Source organism: Lepisma saccharinum, chromosome 1 (assembly GCF_977018435.1).
Source record: "Lepisma saccharinum chromosome 1, izLepSacc3.1, whole genome shotgun sequence".
NCBI lineage: Eukaryota > Metazoa > Arthropoda > Insecta > Zygentoma > Lepismatidae > Lepisma > Lepisma saccharinum.
The window spans coordinates 48,799,205-48,820,768 of NC_139229.1; the positions used below are offsets into that span (position 1 = coordinate 48,799,205).

The 21,564-nt window shown below is 40.0% G+C and overlaps 1 protein-coding gene across 1 annotated transcript in view; it reads right to left on the reverse strand.

The window, feature by feature from the left end:
* SP2353 (EGF like, fibronectin type III and laminin G domains protein pikachurin) overlaps positions 1-21,564 on the reverse strand; it is a 507,832-nt gene that overhangs the window by 123,420 nt on the left and 362,848 nt on the right. Inside the window, exon 5 of the mRNA XM_083131470.1 lies at positions 8,431-8,575. Within this exon, the coding sequence (XP_082987596.1) occupies positions 8,431-8,575 (145 nt within the window). The remainder of the gene's footprint in view (positions 1-8,430; positions 8,576-21,564) is intronic.

Sequence of the window (21,564 nt, forward strand, 5' to 3'; positions counted from 1 at the left end):
ACTAGGACGACGTTTACAAACAATGAGGTCAGTGCCGGCTTGTAACCACACATTCGCAATTATCTCGAAAACGGCTCGTTTGCAGACCCATGTTTACCGAGACGTTTTTGCTTCTATTATCGTGTACTTTCAACTGTGTCAGTTTGTGATATTACTTGTGATACACCCTGTATACTGCCAGCACTGTAGGAGTCACATTCTAAATAGCAGCACAAATGCCACGGCGTACCTCAGCAGAATTACGTACTCGTATCTGTAGCACTTTACAATTTACAAAACCCGAACAGATAGAAACCATTAGCGGTAATGTCCGGGAATCTATTGGACCAACTGGTAGGATGAGCGCACCTCTTCCAATTCAGCATCCAGGAAACTCATCGTTCAAGAAATTCTTCATCCATGCCTCTATACCCTGTCCCAGCTAACTGTGGAGCAGGGTTGCGCATAGCAGCAGAGGAGGAGGAGGGAAATCGAGTGGTGAAAGGCAGGGAAAGCGGGTAACTCCCGTCGCCCATTACGCAATCCCGTTTCTCTCACTGTTCACTGGTGGAGCCCTCTCGCGTCACTACTTGCCCAGAGACTGTTCTCGTTCGCCTGCTCTACAGTTATCTGGTACAGGGTATAGTTCGCTGCACTATTTGACTCTCTCTGCACTCTCGCGTCTAGTTGATTACACGGAGTAACACCGACTCTCGTCTACTTTGTTGACTTGGTGTCTGCACTGTTTGCACTTCGTTCTGGAGCGGTGTAGTGGGTGGCGTATGATCACGTGGTGCGTGCTAAATAATCAAATTAACATGTATAGCAGTAGGCGGGCATTTCTTCAGTCTTCTGAACTTGAACACCGGTATCCGTCTACTTCGTTGAACGTTATTTCCTTGCACCAGCCTGACACAGGGATACACCTGCGCTACACCTAGCGTCAAAAAGTGCACCGAATTTGATGGCCTAGTGTTTGAGCGCGAATTCTGTTATCGATTCATGCTTCTGGAAATATGGAATGTTGCCTCCTCCGAGAAGCAGACATAACCAGTAGTGGTGCTTGCCTAAATCTTTGATTTCGTATTGAAGTTGAATTTCTGGGGCATTTTTTGTTATTTTATGTAGCTTCTCTGCCACTTTTGGCTAATCACGACAATGAAGATGAGTGCTGATGAGATAGAACTGATGAAGGGACAGACACAAAGAACGTCTATACCCAGGAGGGGATGCAAACAAGGAAACTTAGATGCGGAGTTAGAAAGTCGATCACTTAGCTCATTCGGTCAATGAGCACGCCGCAGTTGCAGTTTGTACACGAGTAGGAACAGTAGTCAGTTACGGGCATGCAAAATGCAACGCGTGTCGACATTATGAAGGAAAATATTCCAAGATAATCCTTCACACCATTTACAGGCTACTATGCTAGTTAAATAACAAACGTTCTTAATATTTCCTTTGGAAAATGCATTAAAAGCGAGCGTGAATTGAGAAAAACGTAAATTTCAATACGCAAAACGTAAGAAAAACGTTCCCCCGTAGCTAAAATCAAGTCATGAAAGCGACGGTGCATGCACGGAGTAGAAAGTGGCGCGTCCACCCATTCGAATCGTAGATATTTAATGGGAAGACCCAACTCCAGCTGGTCAGAAGGGGTGGAAAATCCCGAATTCAGCACACGTCGCTATCAATGGAACATTTCTTAGCCTACGGCACATTGAACTGACCAAAATACGGGCCCTTCCGGTCCTGGAAGCCATTCAACTAATGTCCTCCTTCGCCCCCCACCCCCAAAACGAAAAGAGAGGGGGCAAGTAAGCCCCCTCGTCCCCTCCGCATTCACTCACCCAGGGTCCAGGTAAGCGGCTGTGATAAATTCACAGTAGACCTTATCAGAAGTTTGGAAAGAGATGAAATGGTGAAAGTTCTCATGTTCTTCTTCTTCCTTTCTTTCTCGTTGCTGCTGCTTGAATTTCCGAACACGAAATCATGGTTCTGGCCCCCTGAAACTTCTAACAGACTTTTCCGAGGAAGGGTGAAGACTCACAAAGAAGAACCGGGAGAAAAGAGGGTGAAGGAGAAAAAAAAAGAAGGAAACGGGGAGGAATTTAAATCTGCAATAGGTTTGTAGCGACGAGGGAGTAAGAATACAAATGGAATAAAGAAATGGGAAAAGTTACAATAAAAAATTTACGGAACGAGCTCCGAAGAGAGAGGAAAGAAAACGGCAAGAAGTGTAAAGGAAGGAAGGGACGAAGAAAGGGAGCCGAGATGGCCACCGTGTGGATACCGTTATTTATTCTTAAGTACCTTCTCTATGGTTTCTTTGGGGTTGGTCTTGCTTTATGAGGGTTATTTATGGGTCCTACGTCACTTGTATTCAATGAAAGTTTTGAAGTCAATAGTAGTAAATTATCTTAGGGGGGCGATTCAGGTCGCAATCACCAAGAGATTTCATTGTTCAAGGGGAACGCGTGGGGTGAAGCGACTGGCTACGAAACAAATGGTCAAAGTTCGATTCTGATGGTATAGTTCATCTTGCCCTAAAAGCCAAAAATGCTATTGGTCGAGCTTTGATGTCAATAAAAATAATAATATCAAAATAAACAAGGAACTACAGACTTAAGGCTCGACCGGACCTTTGGCAGCCACAAGGGCGAGTTTTTCAAATTTTCTTCTCCATTAGAAAAACCTCTTTCATATTCCAACATATGAAAAAATTACATCGGCTTAGAATTCCTTCTAGAGCATTGACGTGAATTTTTGTGTAGTTTGCTCTCACTGTTATCTAGATATTATCAATAGATTTGTGATGACATAAGTTTATTAAACTATTGATAATATCTAGATAACAGCGAAAGAAAACTACACGAAAATTCACGTCAATGCTCTAGAAGGAATTCTAAGCGTATGTGATTTTTTATATTTTGGAATATTACGGCGGTTTTTCGAATGGAGAGGAAAATTTGAAAAAAAAATCGCCCTTGTGGCTGCCAAAGGTCCAGACGAGCCTTAAAGACAGCGAAATCCTCAGATAAACACTACATGTTCAAGTTTGCAACACACGCTACAAACAGAAATGTAATCAAGTGTTTACTTGTGCAAAATAATAACAAGCATGTAATATTATTACGCATATACAGTGCAAATATTCAGAACTGCAATCTTGGTGTTTGAGCGCGATGAATCGTCGACTCTCAAACATGTCACCAAAGGTTCTTGGTTCGAATCCCGCTCGTAATAGCCAATGTTTTTCCAAATGCTCCTTCGTTAATGTAATCTAATCACAATTCCTTATCAACATTAGAAGTATACTAAATAGGAAGAAAAGCGTTGTAAAACAAGAAAATACAAAATAAGAACCCTGAGTAATGTCGTCTCAAAGACATTTAATCCTAATAACAGGCCAGACGTGGCATTAATAGTTGAAGATGTGAGCAAATGAGTAAAGACTGGCAAATAAAATAGAGAAAATGATATGTAATCAGTCACAGGAATAAATAATGAGTAGAAAGGAAGTAGTACGGAAATTTAGACCTCAGTCCCATTATACAGAGATAGAATTGGTCTGAAATTTCCACTTAACATTGCAACCCGTGATCTTACTGTAAACAAACAAAAGCACGTATGAGTTTGAAGTAAAATTATAATGAACATCACTATATATAGGGTCCGGCAGTATATATCTACCATTTTAATATATTTCCTACAGTAAGACAATACAGACAATGTAAAGAAAGATAATGGTAATTGATAATTAACGTAATGCCGTTTGTAAAACAATAACACCACACTGTTCACTTCGTCTTATTTTTGGAAAATCACATCAAGCCACTATTCTGTGTTGTACACTCACGGAGTCGACGAAGAAAATTATTCATTACAGACACCAGCATTGCGGGTGGAATTGGCTGGACTTCTTCCATAATTCTCATCTTCAGGGTCTCTAAGTTAGAGATACGTGTTCAAAATCTCGGCTCTTGAGGTACGCACAGAGAAAGAGATTGATGGCAGTCAGCGTGTTCTGTGCAGTTACCATACAATGTACCATATGTTACTTTTCAAAATACGTCTCTACCAGAAAAGCAGGGTGTTCAGGATCCAACGTTCCATTCCTACAGAAATGACATCCCTCGTGCTCTTACCTACCATGCTGGGTTTCATCCCTACTGCGGGAATCCTAACCTTTGAAAGTGGTAGATATTTATTGCCGGACCATGTATTTGAGCTAAATGACACTCATACATATTAGAACTCATCCATAACGAAGATACTCAAGGTATAATGAAAAACAGAAACAACGGAGCACGATAACATATCTTGCAAATACCTCACATCTAAAGAGCACAGCCAAGGACTTGTGAGATGGCAGAGACCAACCACGATGATGTATATACGCGTAGTAGGAACTACACTATCTTTACCCATACAGTACACAATTTACAAATACAATAAGTATATGTAATGTAACTGTACGTTGTAGCATTTCAGGAAAGTAAGTGGGACGAAGTGACCTCTATAAGTAGTAGCGACACCATACGTTGCACGTTGAAAGAAAATATAATGCTACAAAGAGGTTAAGAACAGACATTACAATCCATACCAATAACTGGTCATACCAGCTTAATTAATAGGAAAGGGATATATTTGATTGACATGTACCAACCAACTACCACCAAACATCGGTATTATTGAGAGAGTGAATGTAGCAAGCAAAACACTGAGGAAATGCACTGAAACGATCATGGAACGTTGGAAAGTTCTCCACTTGATGAATCACCTTTGCAATATCACTAGACCCCCAGAAAAACTGGAACAGCATTGGATCCTCAATCCAGGCAAGTACTAGATGTTCAGAAATAAATGCTCGGTTGATGACGTTGCGAGCGAAAATTCAAATAACCTTTTTATTTTACGTAATTATAAGGATCGAGTATAAATAATGCATGAGTTATTATAAGTGTTTTTTTTCTTGAACCAATGATTTCATCAACTTAAATTCTTTATGATGAATGAATATTACTTCTTACAATATCATCCTATATCTATCGAGAGTAAACCGAGCGCTCTTAGATCAACTGGCGTCAGATCAACTGAAGTATACGCTATTTCGCTCTCTACATATTTAACTAGAGATTGTTTTGAGTTAGTTTCCAAAAGTTTATATTTTTAACATATTTGCATTCTCTATTTCCGTTTATGTTTCTTTTACATTACTGCATGTATAGAGTATATTCAATCAACATTGTGCTTACATGAAATGACAGCTTGTCAGGAGTGTGTTAACAATTCTAAAATAAAAAAAATTGTGCCTGTGTATGGATTTTGAGGCCAAGATACACTTAGCTAATTGACATCAATTCCATACACAGACACACATTTGTTTTAAGTTACACTTCGCAGTTTTTTAAATTTATGTCTCATTTCGTGGTTTAGTATTGATAAGTCTCAAAACTAATTTCAAATTTCATTAAAAAAGAAAAAAAAACATTTGTTCTGAAAAATATTGTTAAATTTGCCTTTTCTATGAGATTGGAACTGGTAATCTTTAGAAAACTTTGCCAACTTCTTGTCACTTTCTTGATCGAATAAGGTCGACCTCCGTGGCAGAGTGGTTAGCACATCGCGCTACGACGCCAGGGATCCCGGGTTCGAATCCCGGCCTGAGCATAGATGTTCGTGAGTGTCTATTCAATTTCATCATATCATCACTCATCTTCACCTTCGCAAATTAGCCAAAAGTGGCACAAGAAGCGAAGTAAAATAAAGCAAATCAATCAATTGATCGAATAAGATCAGTTGAAATTTTGTCTTGCGTGTCGTTAGCAATATTTCAACTTTAATAATGTAACCGCTGTTTCTCACTGGACTATTTTCCAAGCTAGAATAGACTTTGAGGTCTGTAATTCAGAACTAGACTTCTGTGGTAACTTGTTCTCATTCGTCTACTCTAATATGGCAAATCTAATGTGTTGTAAATGCGAGGCGTCGCTGTTACATATTCCAAACAATTTCTCATTCTCAAGCGTTACTTCAACAACACTGTTCTACAAAGATTTTATTTCTTATGTGAAAATAATTTTTTCTGGATGAATTTAGTATGGGAAATTCAAATCCGTAATTAGAACTTCGCTATCAGGGACAGTTTTTTTAGTTATAAGGAATTAAGAGTCTAATTTTACTCAGATTCACCGTTTCGTGATAAATGCAGGGAATTGTCAGATGAGCAGTAGGCAACATCTGCTTCTGAGCTTCTGTTTCAGATGTTGGCAGTTCTGTTACTAAGCTACATGATGTACCTGCAAGTTATTGTCAAAATACTAAGCATTGTGCTTGCCGCTTTTGTTTAAGTTGATATAGGTACTTTGCCTGTCGAAATCAACCAGGTAGCTTCTGCTACATCTGTGGAGAGTTGGCCTTTGCAAGGCAGAAGAGGAGGAACTGATCTATCATGAAGAAGTATACTACAAACATTACATTGGAATCGACCAATATATTCTCCACCCCAGCACAAACGTTACTAAATTTAGGCAAATGTGCCTATTTTGAAACTGACCACCTACTGGCTGATCGCAACGATGTTAGTGGTTTAATGAACCTTCATATGTTCTTCTAATGTCACAAAGAAACCTGTGAGATATTAGAAGCTAACTAAATAACTCTCTAGCTTCTTAAGCCCAAAGGCTTATGGTTGCAGCAACACAAGCCTTCCATCTGTCCCTATCCTAGGTAAGATCTATCCAATATTTTCCATCCTTACCGATGATTTCCTTTAGGTCTAGGGATATTAGAAGAAATCCATGGAATATAATGAGCATAAGTGGAAGATAATTGTCGATTTCAAGATACTTGCAATGATATTGGGAATGCAACATGGCTACACAAAGTATACTTGCTTCCTCTGCAAGTGGTATACACATGACAGAAGAACCACTACACAAAAAAGAATTGGTTTCAACGAAATTGACAAGTGTGAGAAAAATTATACAGCGTGTGATGTTCCACTTCCCCCTCTTCACACCAAGCTAGGCCTTACGAAACAATTTGTAAAGGCAATGGACACAACTGGAAGAAAATTTAAGTGTATTTCAAACAAAATGCCTAGTCCTTCACCAGCAAAGGGAAATAAAGGTACTTTGTGAGACCTTAAATTAGAGAACTTCAGCAAATCCAGAGCTTGAAGTTTGTCTAACAGAGAAAGAAAAAAAGCATGGATATAATGTTATATGCAATATAAATTGTAAAAATGTTATTATATTGTTTTAAAATAAGTATTATGTAACAATTCTGTGTGCAAATATTGTGTCACGTATCACATTTATAACTACAGGAAAATAATAATATACTAGGTTTCGAGAAAGGATGATTAAATTATTCCACAAGTTCACTCAGTATTCACCTTAAAATTGCAAGAATTTTAGAAAAAGTTTAAATCTCGATTATTCGTAAACTATCCCTGACAGAGAAAATCTAAATACAGATTTGAAATCAGCGCAATATTTGCAATAGGAATCAGAACTTTTTCCTCCAGAAAGAAGAAAAAGAGTTTTTTTTTTTTTGTAGAACAGTGAATTGGTCACAGCCAGGGCGCTGTTTGATTGAAAGTAATATGTATTTGCTGAATGTTCAATTCAAATCAGATATAATAATACCAAAACAACAACACAATACACCCCTCCTAAAAAGTTTGAATATTGTTATATTAGGCATTAGGTGATAGGCACAGCCTGCAACAACACGTAGGATCTGTCTGTCTGCTGAACGTTCTTGTGTTTTCGCCAACATATGCCACCGTCCCTGTCACCTATTGCCTAATATAACAATATTCCATACTTGTTGTGCCTAATATAACAACATTCCAAACTTTCGGTGATGAGCATATAATAATAATATGGATATATAAGTGTGAATTCCAAAACTTATATTTCGGAATGTATTGGGCCGCCTTAGTTTCCCAGAATTCAACTTTTTGTATAGAAGATATCAGAGAAAACGGATATGACAATTGTTGAGAGCACTGGCTACTATGTAACAAAGGACCGACTTCTTTACAATTTGGTTTTCAATAATTGCCTCCTAGATAATATTGTGTTTAGAAAAACGACCAGCAGATCAACAGATAGCAGGGTGTAAGTATAAGACCAGGAAAAGAATCATCATATTTCATCTTTTTCCAGAAAAAGACTGTCCGTTCCGCCCATATTTTCTTTCAATTGGTAATCCAGATACTTTTTTCAGGTTTTTGTAGCCTGGAACTATCCTGAATATATAATTTTGTTGGTTTGATCCAGAAATTAAAGCAATGGAAACTTGCAGAACCTCATCACCATCACAGTTCCTCTCTACACGATTCCTGTGGGCTATTATTATGAAACACTTCATGACGCATGCATAACCACCAACCAGTTTACTCCAAACACACGAGACACGTTATGAGAAATAATGACTCACCTTTGACCTTCCCTGCATATGTTTTCCGTTATTGAGTTGTATCCACGCGTCCCACCTGTGTCGATACAAAGTCAGCTTGTTCCACTGGTTGAGGAGAATTGGTTCCGGCGATCGCACCACACCCAGTCCGGAGCCACAGTCGAATCTGAAACAAAGGAGAGGGGAATATTAATAATTAAATTATTTTCTCACTGCCACAAATCGGAACGAACACATTTTCGTTACATAAAAAAAGAGGATCAAGTAGATGAAACTCGAGTCGTATATTCATTCCCTTGGTAGTATATTTAAGTATAATCAGAAATTTATAACACCAATATATTGTTGAACTGCCTATTCTCTACAGTTACATCCTCGGGCCTTAAGGGATATGATTTACCAACATGATGGCTGCCCAGCCCACTATTTTCGGGGTGTGCGACAGTGGCTGGACGACAATTATCCCATGCGATGGATTGGTCGAGGCGGCCGACCCCCTGGCCGGCGAGGAGACCGGATTTGACGCCATGTGACTTTTACATTTGGGGTCACATGAAATAGTTAGTCTACAGTACACCAGTGGACTCCCAAGAAGAATTGAGAGAGAGAATACATAAGAGACAGTGTCAACGCGAGTGACTGTGTCTGAAGTAGTATATTGCCTGCTGATTCATGATTAGGTTGTTTACTGTGGTTCTACGTGTTTTAGCCATAATGTAGCAATGTAAACCTCGGATACTTTACTGTGGTTCTACGTGTTTTAGCCATAATGTAGCAATGTAAACCTCGGATACTTCCGTTATCAGCACCACAATACCACAACGCATGTATCAGTTCACAAACCTGTAGATATCAACCTTGCAACAAGGTTTGCAAATATTTGGTATGTAGCATAAACAGCCAGATGTAAACTGTAATTCCAATAAAATTTATTCTTGATGATGATTATATTTGGCATGTAGGCTAAGACACAAAATTCGATATTGCCACTTCATTTTGAATACGTACGTTGTATTTCTACCATTTTCCGTACCCTTCCCTGCTGGTTTTCTGGCTGGTAGGCTGTTTTTCTCTAGATGCTCGGTCTTCCTATATTCATTTTACAGCTCATAATGTGGTTGGTAGTCTGTCATTTTCCCCAAAATTTATGTGTTCCTTGCAACACTGCCGTGCACCGTTTCGTCGCAGGAAATGACGTCACAGATGCGATTAAATATTGTGTGTGGTTGCCAGCATTTAGGCGGCAAAGGAGCTTTTTTGAACGACTGTTGCGCCGAAACGACACAAATGTTACTGAGAAAAGTTGTTTGTTTTGATGTCCTCTATACGTTTCTGTGGTCCGTGGGCGCTATTAAAATGACATCCTGTATAAATATTATATGAAGGTTGAAAGTTGTACTCCCCAAATCAAGAACGTTCCTACGCCACTTACCTGTCTCACACCACTAACGACAAGAATAATCACCTGAGTTTCTCAAGAGCAGTAACAGCATACCTCAGAGGTGGAGTGGTTATCACAGCGCGCTACGATGTTATGATCCCTAGTTCGAATCCCGGCCTGGATATGATTGTTCTTTGTAAGTGTCCCCTTCATTATTTTTAATCACCCTGTATTTCTAAGAGCTAGGAATGCAAATATCAGCTTCGTATACGTTAATTAAAACAATATTGTGCTTCATAGCTGGTGTACTTTTACTACTGAATGATAGTAATTAGTCTATAAAAATACGTTATCCTGCAATGCCTAACCTAGCCTAACCTGACCTAACATAACTCCGGATTCCTTTGACATCCATTTTTTTTAATTTTGTACACTTATTGAATAATAGTGTATGTAGGACATACATTTTTTTGAAAAAAAAAATAGAAGACCCGTTTTGGAAAAAACGGTTACCAAAATTTTATTTACAACACCTTCAATTGTTTTTTTACCCTGACATAGGCATGCAATATCTCATGTGAAAGAGCCCTTTAAGACCTTTCCATCGCCGTCTGAATCACTTCTATAGGTGCCCTGATTGCAAGAATATTGCAATATAAAGCTAACAAGGTGTTGAAAAAAATAATAAAAATCGCACATTTAGCACCCCTCTATTTTCGGAAATACATAAGATATGGTTCTTCAATTTTGCATATTTACCTTTCTACTTCAGTTGGCCCTATCAGTATGCCAAATTTTAAATGAATCAAAAAATGTAAGGTTGAGGATCTTGTGATTTGACATGGAATGACCCACATGCAGATATGATAACATTACACAACATCTTGACTTCATAAGCTATTAAGCTGGAAACAATAGTTGACTAATCTTTCTTAAAGGAGGATAATCGGCAGGTATACCGTTCCTGTTATTATAGCTACCCTGATACAAAAATGTTAGTAGCGGAAGAATGCATATTGGAAAAGGGATTTACACCCCATGGCATTAATTACACAGCCCAGCCGCAGAGAGCCCTATTATAATCCCCATTATGCCCGGAGTGCGCCAATCGGAGAGACCTTGAGTTATTTCTGCCCCTCCTTGAGGGAAACGTGGCCCGTTCACCTTTACTGAGGAGAAAAGGGCCGCTTGTATTTATAATGGCGTTCCGGAAGACCGGGTCATTGAGGCTTTGCAGTAATGGCGGAGGTTTGAAAGTAAGTTAGCTAGTTTCAGCCTCGAGGCCATTCCTTTGTCTAGAGAACCGCAGCTCCCCTCAGCAGAGCTTAATCGTAGTTAAGTGAATAAGACGCCCTTTTGTGTTCTGGCTGCCCCTAGGCCTTCCTTTGCCTTTGCAGGCTGGAAAAATGGGCTCGGTGTCAGTGTTGCCAACCGTACGGACTTTTCTCTATTAGAATGGAATTTTTTTCACCTATTTTGTCAGAGTGGAGGCTGATCAAAATCATGTGAATACACTGGATTAATAGGTTGAATACTGGGTGAAGTCGGATGAACGAGCTACTGAACTTCGTAGCGCCAATAAATGTAGGCGAGAAGAGACAGTAAAAACGGCAGAAATTCCTGTGAATGAAGCATTGTTAAAATTGTCCAACACGGTATATCATATTCGTGATTGTAAAATACAAATATTCATTTGAATATGGTTAAATATTGAACATTGAATATTGAACATAAATAACTAAAAGAATACCGTAGTGCATAATACGTTTACAGTGTTACATAGTGCAAGATACAACAATTATTCCGGTAATTGTTCAAAGCGCTGAGATAATTTTCAGACATCTTCCGTGGGAGAAAAGGAGAGTAATCTGTGGTAACGAAACACCACAGACTACAATCTGTCCCGGGAATCTCTGGAGCAAACGAACGAAAACAAGTTCTCTGCGCAAGTAGTGACTCGAGAGGGCTCGACCAATGAATTCGTGAGAAGAAAGCGAGTGTATGGATGGGAAAACGCGCTTGTAGCTACCAGCCGTTTGCAGCAGAGCTCGTTGCTTTGCTCCGCCCACTCAAATTTTTCCATTCTCTACCCTTCCATAGATTCTCGAGACAAAGTGTACGTAATTCTTGACCGTGAACTGCCCGACATGTAGTGATTCGACTGATCGTATTTCCCACAGTTGCCATCTATAGCCGTTATATGAACTTGAGGTGAATTTATGAAGTGAAACAACAGCCAAGAACATACGGGTTAAACTACGTGCCCGAGCGCTTTCAGTCTAGCCACCGACGTTCCTGGGTTTAAATCCCGGCCTGGGTATGGGTGTTCTTTGTTGAGTGTACTTCCATCAATTCCACCTGACCATCATTCATCCTCATCATCACGGTTAGCCAAAAGGTCAGAAAAGCGACGTAAAATAAAAGTGGAAATACAAACAAACAACGCCAACTGGGGTAGTACAACTTCTTTTGTTTCAGATTTTTCAATTACATTTTATGCACAGAAAAGCTAATCGGTACTGGGCCTAAGGTTTAAAGTGGGATCGTAACCCCCACCAGGTAGCGAATCACAAGATCACGAGGCAACGAAGTTACCTCTACGCCATCGGGGAGGCACAATACAACTTTGTCGTATAGCTTGGTGACGTCATTCAGTATGACGCAATCAACTCACATCAGGTTTATTGCCGTACAAGGGGAAACATTACCTAAAATATGATTGCAGGTTTGAAAGATCGTGTCAATTTACGTATTTTATCCGCATCATTTCTGTTCTCCATTCACTGCAAAAACGAATTATATGGATAAAACAAAAACAAACGTAACTTCTGCGAAAAAAATCATTTCACATGTGTTAGTTCTGGTGCTATTTTGCTCATGAATATATTATCGTAGCTGTACAAATCATTATAGAAAGTCTCACGGCTTAAAACAGCTGCTACATTGAGTGGTGTGGAATTATCACGTGCCCTATATTTGAACGCGCGAGAATCAGTTCAGCCGGCATTACAAAAATTAATAGGATTGTTCAGAAGCCATGCGCATTTGTTTACATTGTCTTCTTTTTTATAGCAGACCGAGAACAGGTCTGCTTTTTAAACTACCGGAATGGCAATGGGCAATCACATATAAAAAGTGAAAATTAATGCATGTTTTTATAAAATGTATGACATGCAAGACATACAACCTACAATAAAATATACTGCATTCAGTGACAGTCCTAAAATTGTTGTTTCATTTACATATAAGTTTGTACTCATAGATTCTGAGTTCTTATTTGAAAATTAGAATTTGAAAATATTAACACTTCCCGTCACCAGTAATCATTCTAGTGTATGTGTTACTTAAGTCAAAATAAACCACAGCATGCAATTTCACTAGCAGCACAACCAATTACCAGTAGCGTATCAAGGGGTGGGCGACCACCTGGGGCCTCACGTCTCATCGGGTTAATGCAAAAAATGTATTAAATAGAAGTGACGGGAGAAAAGATGGAAAAGACTAATTTTGTAGACAATAATATTAAAACATTTTGTATTTATCTCTAAATTCTAATTAAACGTTATAATACGTCAAATCAGAGGCGTAGCATACAGGTGGGCGGGCTCTAAACCTAAGGGGGCCCGAAAAAGTAAAAATTATTGTCATATTTCTCATGTGAAACATTTACACAAAAATTCACGATAACTTGCGTAGAAATTTTTACTCATTTATTTTTCTCGAATAATAAGCCTGACTCTTCTTCTCTCTCCCGATTTTAATATGTTAACAATAAAGCACCTCCAACTGCCATGAAGCAAGTGCGAGGCATTTAAGTGCTTGGGTTGTTTGCAACTCAAGATAGCAATAGATAACACAAGCCGTTCTTATTTCCTTCCTACAGCTTCATATTTCAGTCCCGGAAACTAAAGAAAGACGTTTTTAGGGTGAGTGAAATTATAAACTATTATTTTCTTCAGTAATTTATTATTATTAAAATATGATAATTTTCTGACGTATCCCTGAAGATTTTGTATCGATTCACATTGAGATTTCAAATTTCAAAACGGAAATGGGCCTCGCATTCCAATCTTGCCCAGGGCCTCGCGATATGTTGTTATGCCACTGCCAATGATAGTAAATTTCAATTATTTGTTGGTGTGTGGACTCTTGTAGGGAACTTTTTCTCGGATTTATAGAAACATTACTGGGGAGTGGTTGGCAACCCTGATCAACTTAGCGGCGACAAGGAGATTAGTTAAACGTCTCGCTCCATTTCGGAGTTTGGATCTCCAATCCTACCCCTGACAATCCTAAAAGATCTGGATGCCGCAATTAAGGCACAAGCTGATGATAGGGAGAATCGAGGGATGCGCCGCGTGAATGTAAACAATCAAATATTCCCATACTGAGCATGTGTGGGAGGAAAGTGTTTAGAAGGAGACGAGCTATTAATGCGGCCTGGTCAACCAGCTGTATTTGTGTAGGAGCGCTCTCGTATGCACGCGTGGGCTGCACAGCGAGCAGCGGTGTTGGAGCATATAAGAGGAACGAAAAGAGCGGGGTTGGAGGCTTCGTCGGTCACGTTCGTGCAGTGGGAAATCTCTCATCATTTGATTCGTGAGTATCAGGGCAGAAGAAACAGAAAATGGTCTTTCCCCGCACTATATTTGACTCTCAAAACAAGCGACTTCTCTTTTCTTACTGGCATTGAGGTGCATTGGGCAGGCGGGAACCTCGCTCCGCACGGACCGCTTGCTGGTGTCCGCAACTGCAAGCGACATGCTCAAGGCTGTATTAAGGCTAATCCCGAATCCGCGGTACGGCGTCTCTCAATAGTGCATGTACCATTAGTTTCTCAGCTCAGCAAATCTTCGAAAGGCTAATCGGGACTGGACTTACAGTTTAAAGTGGGATACAAACCTTTATGTACCTCCACTGGGTTTCCAACCTGGGCCCCTTAATTGCAAGGCGACGACGATACCACTACGCCATCGGGGAGGCCAGAATCACATAGTGTGTACATACATGTCATCATTCAAACATGCACAGCAGAAGAGCTTTACTATGTTTTTGTCATAAATATACCACACACACACACACACACACACACACACACACACACACACACACACACACACACACACACACACGCTCATACACTTAATTGCCGGACCCCGTTCTGGAGTGGTAAGCATATGGCGCTACGACGCCAGGGGTCCCGGGTTCGAATTCCGGCTTGGGCTTGGTTGTTTGTGAGTTGTCCATTAGTCAATTTTCGTCATATTACCACTCATCCCCATCTTCGCAAATTAGCTAAAAGTGGCACAAAAACCGAAGTAAAATAAAGCAAATCAATCAATCATACACTTAATTATACACAGCATGTCGACGTAGAGCGTCAACAAAAAATTATAGCGTGTGTAGGGCATCGAAGTCAAACTATTTTGCTTCCTGAGTCAATGTATCGACGCTACAATCCTTCAAAGCAGCCAATTTGTATGATGTATACAACCACGCGGCGCAAATTCATGGTTGCGCTTTGTATTTTTTCTTTCTATACAAAACGGAACGGCAACGACAGCCTGTGTAACAATGAAGGCAAGGGTTGCAGTCTGAACTGTGAATAATACTGGAAAAAACTTGCGAAGTCTTACTTCAAAGTATCAAACACAAGGTTCGCCTATAAAAAAACGAACTTTTTTTTAGGAAAGAAAACAAGTAATTACCTTCAAATGACTTTATAACCTTCAAAATAATCACCAGAGAAGGCAATACACTTTGACCAGCGTTTGTACAGGTCTTGGAAACACTGTTAGTCATTGACAGTAAGTGTTCGCAAAATACGCGTAACATTTAATTTAATGTCCGCGACGTCGTCAAATCTTCGTCCTTTCATAGCCATCTTAAGCTTGGGAAAGAGGAAAAAATCAGCAGGTGATAAGTCCGGAGAATATGGAGAGTGATTGATCACTGTCACTGAATGCTTAGCAAGGTATTGTTGTACAGACAATGCGGTATGAGGCCGAGTATTATCGTGTAACAGAAACCACTGGCCAGAATCACAGAGGTCCTTCCTAACCCGCTTCATCCTGTTTCTGAGTCGACCAAGCACTTCCTTGTAATACCACTGACTGATTGTTTGGTTTTCAGGGACAAATTCATGGTGGATCAGTCCTTGGGAATCAAAAAATGCGATCAGCAGCACCTTTTTCTTCGATTTCGACATCCGTGCTTTTTTCTTTACTACCGAGAACTGTCCTTTCCACTGCGCACTCTGTCTTTTTGTTGCGGGTCATATTGTAAACTCCAGGTTTCAGCTCACCATACACTGCCCGTATCATCTGTAACGTTTCGGTAAACGATTTACCCAATTTGTAACAAAACTTTATGCTGTAACGTTGTTCCATCTTGGTGCGCGTATTTTGTAAGCCGCCTGCACACGACCTGCATCTGACGCACGCTTGCTCCGATACCGACTGCCTGTAACAGGTTGAAACATGAACTGACTGGAAGTTTAGATATAGCTCTTTGCACTGTTGCCAGAATAAGGTACCGTTTTATTTCGTTCTTTTATTTAACAGTTAGGTTTCTTTATGGGCGGACCTTGTATGATGTAGTACGTATAATGATACATGTGTGGTTGAAGGGAAAACGTAGACCCACATGTCCCTTCGATGTTGCCAGTTCTTGTAAGGACGTCCACGTGGACATGTCGTGGCCACAAGCAGTGTTCTAGTCAAGGTGAGGGTCCTCTCCTTCCTGCAGCGACGCCATGTTGGAATCACGTGGTAAAGATTTATAATATCCATATCGATTGTTGAAACATTGGAAAACTAACGGAGGATGCACATGTAACGGAAGAAATCTCTAAAATTTCCAACGCGCATATCTTCGTTACTATTGAATATACTGAAATGATTTAGCGTTGGTCCTATGGATGCTGGACAGACCAAATTTGGAGGCAAGCATGACAAGAGACCACTCACTCTATGATGATATGTAAAGTTCATGCTGCAACTTTGAGAAAAAGATAAACGGAAATGATCAACTGCACACGCACGTCATTCAGCAGTGCCGGCAGAACAAAATTTTAAATTTTCCTCTGTGTACAAATACAATATTTCGTTGTAATAAACCTATTACTTTAAAGCTATAGCTCTTTGGAATCCTGCAAGACTTTTTAAACGCGCTGTATAAAGGCAGTAGGTACAAACAAAACGAAAGTAGAAGGTAAGCGGTATACGCTAACGAGTACGATTAATCAGACGGTATACGCTAACGAGTATGATTAGACGGTATACGCTAACGAGTACGATTAATCAGACGGTATACGCTAACGAGTACGATTACTCAGATGGTATACGCTAACGAGTACGATTAATCAGACGGTATACGCTAACGAGTACGAGGTACGATTACTCAGACGGTATACGCTAACGAGTACGATTAATCAGACAGTATGCGCTAACGAGTACGATTAATCAGACGGTATGCGCTAACGAGTACGATTAATCAGACGGTATAGGCTAACGAGTACGATTAATCAGACGGTATAGGCTAACGAGTACGATTAATCAGACGGTATAGGCTAACGAGTACGATTAATCAGACGGTATAGGCTAACGAGTACGATTAATCAGACGGTATACGCTAACGAGTACGATTACTCAGGCGGTATACGCTAAAGAGTACGGTTAACCAGACGGTATACGCTAACGAGTACGATTAATCAGACGGTATGCGCTAACGAGTACGATTAATCAGACGGTATACGCTAACGAGTACGATTACTCAGACGGTATACGCTAACGAGTACGATTACTCAGACGGTATACGCTAACGAGTACGATTAATCAGACGGAATACGCTAACGAGTACGATTAGACGGTATACGCTAACGAGTACGATTTATCAGACGGTATACGCTAGCGAGTACGATTACTCAGACGGTATACGCTAACGAATACGATTAATCAGACGGTATACGCTAACGAATACGATTACTCAGACGATATACGCTAACGAATACGATTAATCAGACAGTATGCGCTAACGAGTACGATTAATCAGACGGTATACGCTAACGAGTACGATTAATCAGACCACATGTGGTCAAGATTGTGACGAAGATGATGTCCGAGTGTCTTTAGGTTTGTCCAGAACTATGCATCACAATTTTTCCAGTGTATTTGAGAGCCCTATTTGGCGTTGACCTGCAAGTACTTTCTCTCCACGCGTTTGCCTGCAATTCAGATTCCTTTTCTCCCTTCTCCTCCAAGCCCTTCGCATCCCTTAAGCAGGCACGCCCTCTACCGGGAGAAGGTGGATCCTTCGGCTCATAAACAATCGATGAGCCGCTTGAAAGGGACATGTCTTTGAAGGGGTGCAACCGCCTACCCTTCGCTTGTCGTCGATCGTGAATTATTGATAGAGGAAGCGACGTGCGGCACCGTCTTTCCCACCTCTCTCTATATCCCTTGCGCATCTGTTTTAAAAAAAATTGGAGATTCGTTTATGGCAACAGGCACGTAATCGCACTATGATTTCTGCTTATTGCTATTTTTGGAATTTTCTTTGTCCCATTTATTGGTTTTCTTCTCCGGTCGCCATACCAACCGGTGTCCATTCACAGCGCAGAGCGGTTATTTTGACAAAATCCTGTTTCCCTGTTGGCTGTTTCGGGGAGGAGAGATTTTATTGTTGCCGCTTGTTGCCCAAGCAGTAGGCCTAATTGGTTGTTTGACCGCGAGTTCCTTCGTAAGTAAATGCGGCAACAGAGGGTCACTGCAATTAAGGCGGTCTCCGCGCCGGGCCCTAGGCTGTTGCGGCTATAGGTGTTACACCACGTAATGTTATAGACGACCTCATTGACAAAGTGGTTAGGTTTGATTTGACTTTTGTTGTTTAGCGTCGCTCTTCTGCAGATTTTGGCTAACTGCGACGATGATGATGAGTGGGAATATGATGAAATTAATGAAGAGATACTCACAAAGAGTACTCATGCCCAAACCGGTATTCGAACCCGTGACCTCTAACGTTATAGCGCGCTATGCTGACCGCTCAACTAAGGTTCTAGTTCAATTCCCATGCAGAGCAAAGGTGTGAGTGTCTTTTTATCAAATTAATTTAATCATCTTTCATTCTCATCGTTGTGGAAAGGATTTTCGCATTTTGCAAATAATAATATTTGGATATGACTAAATGCGATAGCCGGAAGTATTTCACAACATCAAGAATTGCATCATCATGTCTACGTGTCTTCTGCAGCCATGCTGCGTCATACAGATACTCGATGAGAGTCCAACTTCTGTGGCAACCACGACCTTCAAGGACTTTCTGGGCCGACCTCAGACGTGATGTACAATAGTAGAAGAGGAATGCGCCAACGTCTGTCGCTATTTAATATTCGCAATTCATTTGCACGTACTTATAACTAATTCGCACGGGTTTTAATTAATTCGCATGTACTTAGAATTCATTTGCATGTACTTAGAGTACTTTACATTTATGTATTTGCATGTTTATAACTTTTTTATGAATATATTTATTTATTTTATGAAAAATATGTATATAAAAGGTAATTAGAGGTACTAAACGCTATGCATATGTTTTTATATTCATTACTGCAAAGTATGTAATGTATGAAACTATAATAATTAATGTTTATAATATTGAAAATAAGTTTTCTATGGTTTATGAACCGCTATGAACGGTGGTACAGGTTCAATTACGATTTAGGACGGTCCCGGTACTCGAACCCGCGATATGTAATATTATTAATTAGTACTATGTAATAATTTCATCATGTTATGAAACACGATGGTCTCAGACGCTAGACAGAATACTGTCTCCGAATTTCGACTCCGCTCTGATGCCAGACAGAGAGAATGAATTAATATTCCGCGCAGGTAGACGAGAAAGGAATTTTGGGGAGTGTGCGTTCAAGGTCAAATGACGTCACAACGTCAGAACAAAGGAAGAATCTGATTGACCAATCAGAGAACGCGTCGGTAGATTTTCAGAACCGGTTTTTTTTCCAAGGTTAACCAGTACGCAAGAACAGGGAAAAGCTATGCAATACTGTAGGGCAGGGGAGGGATTCAACCAGACAACAAAGGATGTCTGGAATGCGCAGCAAGGGTCAATTTTTTTTTTTAAACTGCGCGTCGCTTGCATGCTACGACATGTTTCTGTCAAAGTATGCCAAGGTTACCGAGAACACTAGAACAAAGGATGATGGGAAGGAGTTCAAGGTGAACTAGAACGCAAGAACAAAGAAAGCGTCGGTTTTATTTCAACCAATCAGAAAACGCGTCGGTTTTATTTCAACCAATCAGAGAAAGCGTCAGTTTTGTTTATGAAGTATAAAAAAACGCGTAAAAGCGAGAAGATGTTAGTTTGAGAAGAATTTCTGAACCATTGTGTCAGAAAAGATATCAATTTGTGATTATTGTCTGAGATTTGAAGACAAAGAACTCAAAAGAAGCTATAATTAAGGTAAGTGAATTGTTACATATATGTAGTGTGTTTTTTAAATAATATGTAAACCAAATAATGAACCGAAGCAAGAAACAAATATGCGTAATATGAACTAGTACTACAACTATTTTTTCTATTTTTTACAGGTGATTCTATTTTCTGTGCACGTGCGACTGGAAGGATCTGTTACTGAAAATGGCATCTACAAGCTCCACAAACGAGGCTAACCACACTGCGGTGAGTACTTCGAACGAAATTATATGTAATTTTCATTCTGGAATGTATACTTCCCCACTAGAACTCGTTAACGCATACTATGATATGTGTGACAGAGTTATTTTTCACGACGATATCCCTTCTTGTGATCCGACTTTTTTCTGCGAGACAGTGCAAACAGCAATGTGTCAATTAGGGGTGGGGGCAAGTCAGTTTTCAATTGTGGATGAAAGAGAAAGATATTTTAGACGATTTGGAATGCTAGGACGGGAGGTATCTATTGAAATACCTAATCAGGTTGTGGGGGACCCTGAATATTTGGTTGGGTCCATGTTCCAATTTTTAATGAAAAAGATTTTCTTTGATGTGGCACCGGACAGTCAGGTTGGTTTGATTATTTTCGGCAATGAAACCAATAAGGATATTTATATCCCTTGGCGCCGCCTTTCGGCATTAAATCCTAAAATTATTCAACACTATGTGACCAAAGTGCTGAACAGCAATGAATCCTTCTTTGTAGATAACTCTCTGAAATGCATGGCCCATATTGTCGAACCCAAGCGCGGTAGAGGGAAGAACAAGTACCCCCTTTACAGAAAATATGCCCCTTTACTATCAATAAACAATCCTAACCAGAGACAGACTGCTTTTACTATTATGACTAACAATGACAATTTGTGCTTGCCACGCGCTATTGTATTTGCCCAAGCCAAAGTCGACAAGAATACAAACAAAATCCAATCGTTTCGTAGATACGATAAGAAACTGAAAGAAGCCGCTATGCGGTTATGCCATGAAGCACGCGTTGATCCAACCAATGGATGCACTGTAGAGGACATTGTTAAATTTCAAAACCAATTGGGACCCGAGTACCAAATTGTTGTGTTTTCAATGAAAGAGGGGGAAAGGGAGTATGAAGTTATTCGGTCAACACCGTTCGCCCCTAAACAGATTAATTTACTGTATCACGATCAACATTTTGATATAGTTAATTCTGTCCCCAAACTTATTGTTAAAAATTATTACTGCCCCAAATGCCAAGTCGGATTCTCTAAAAAACCTCAGCATACTGAATGCACTAGGTATTGTTCATTGTG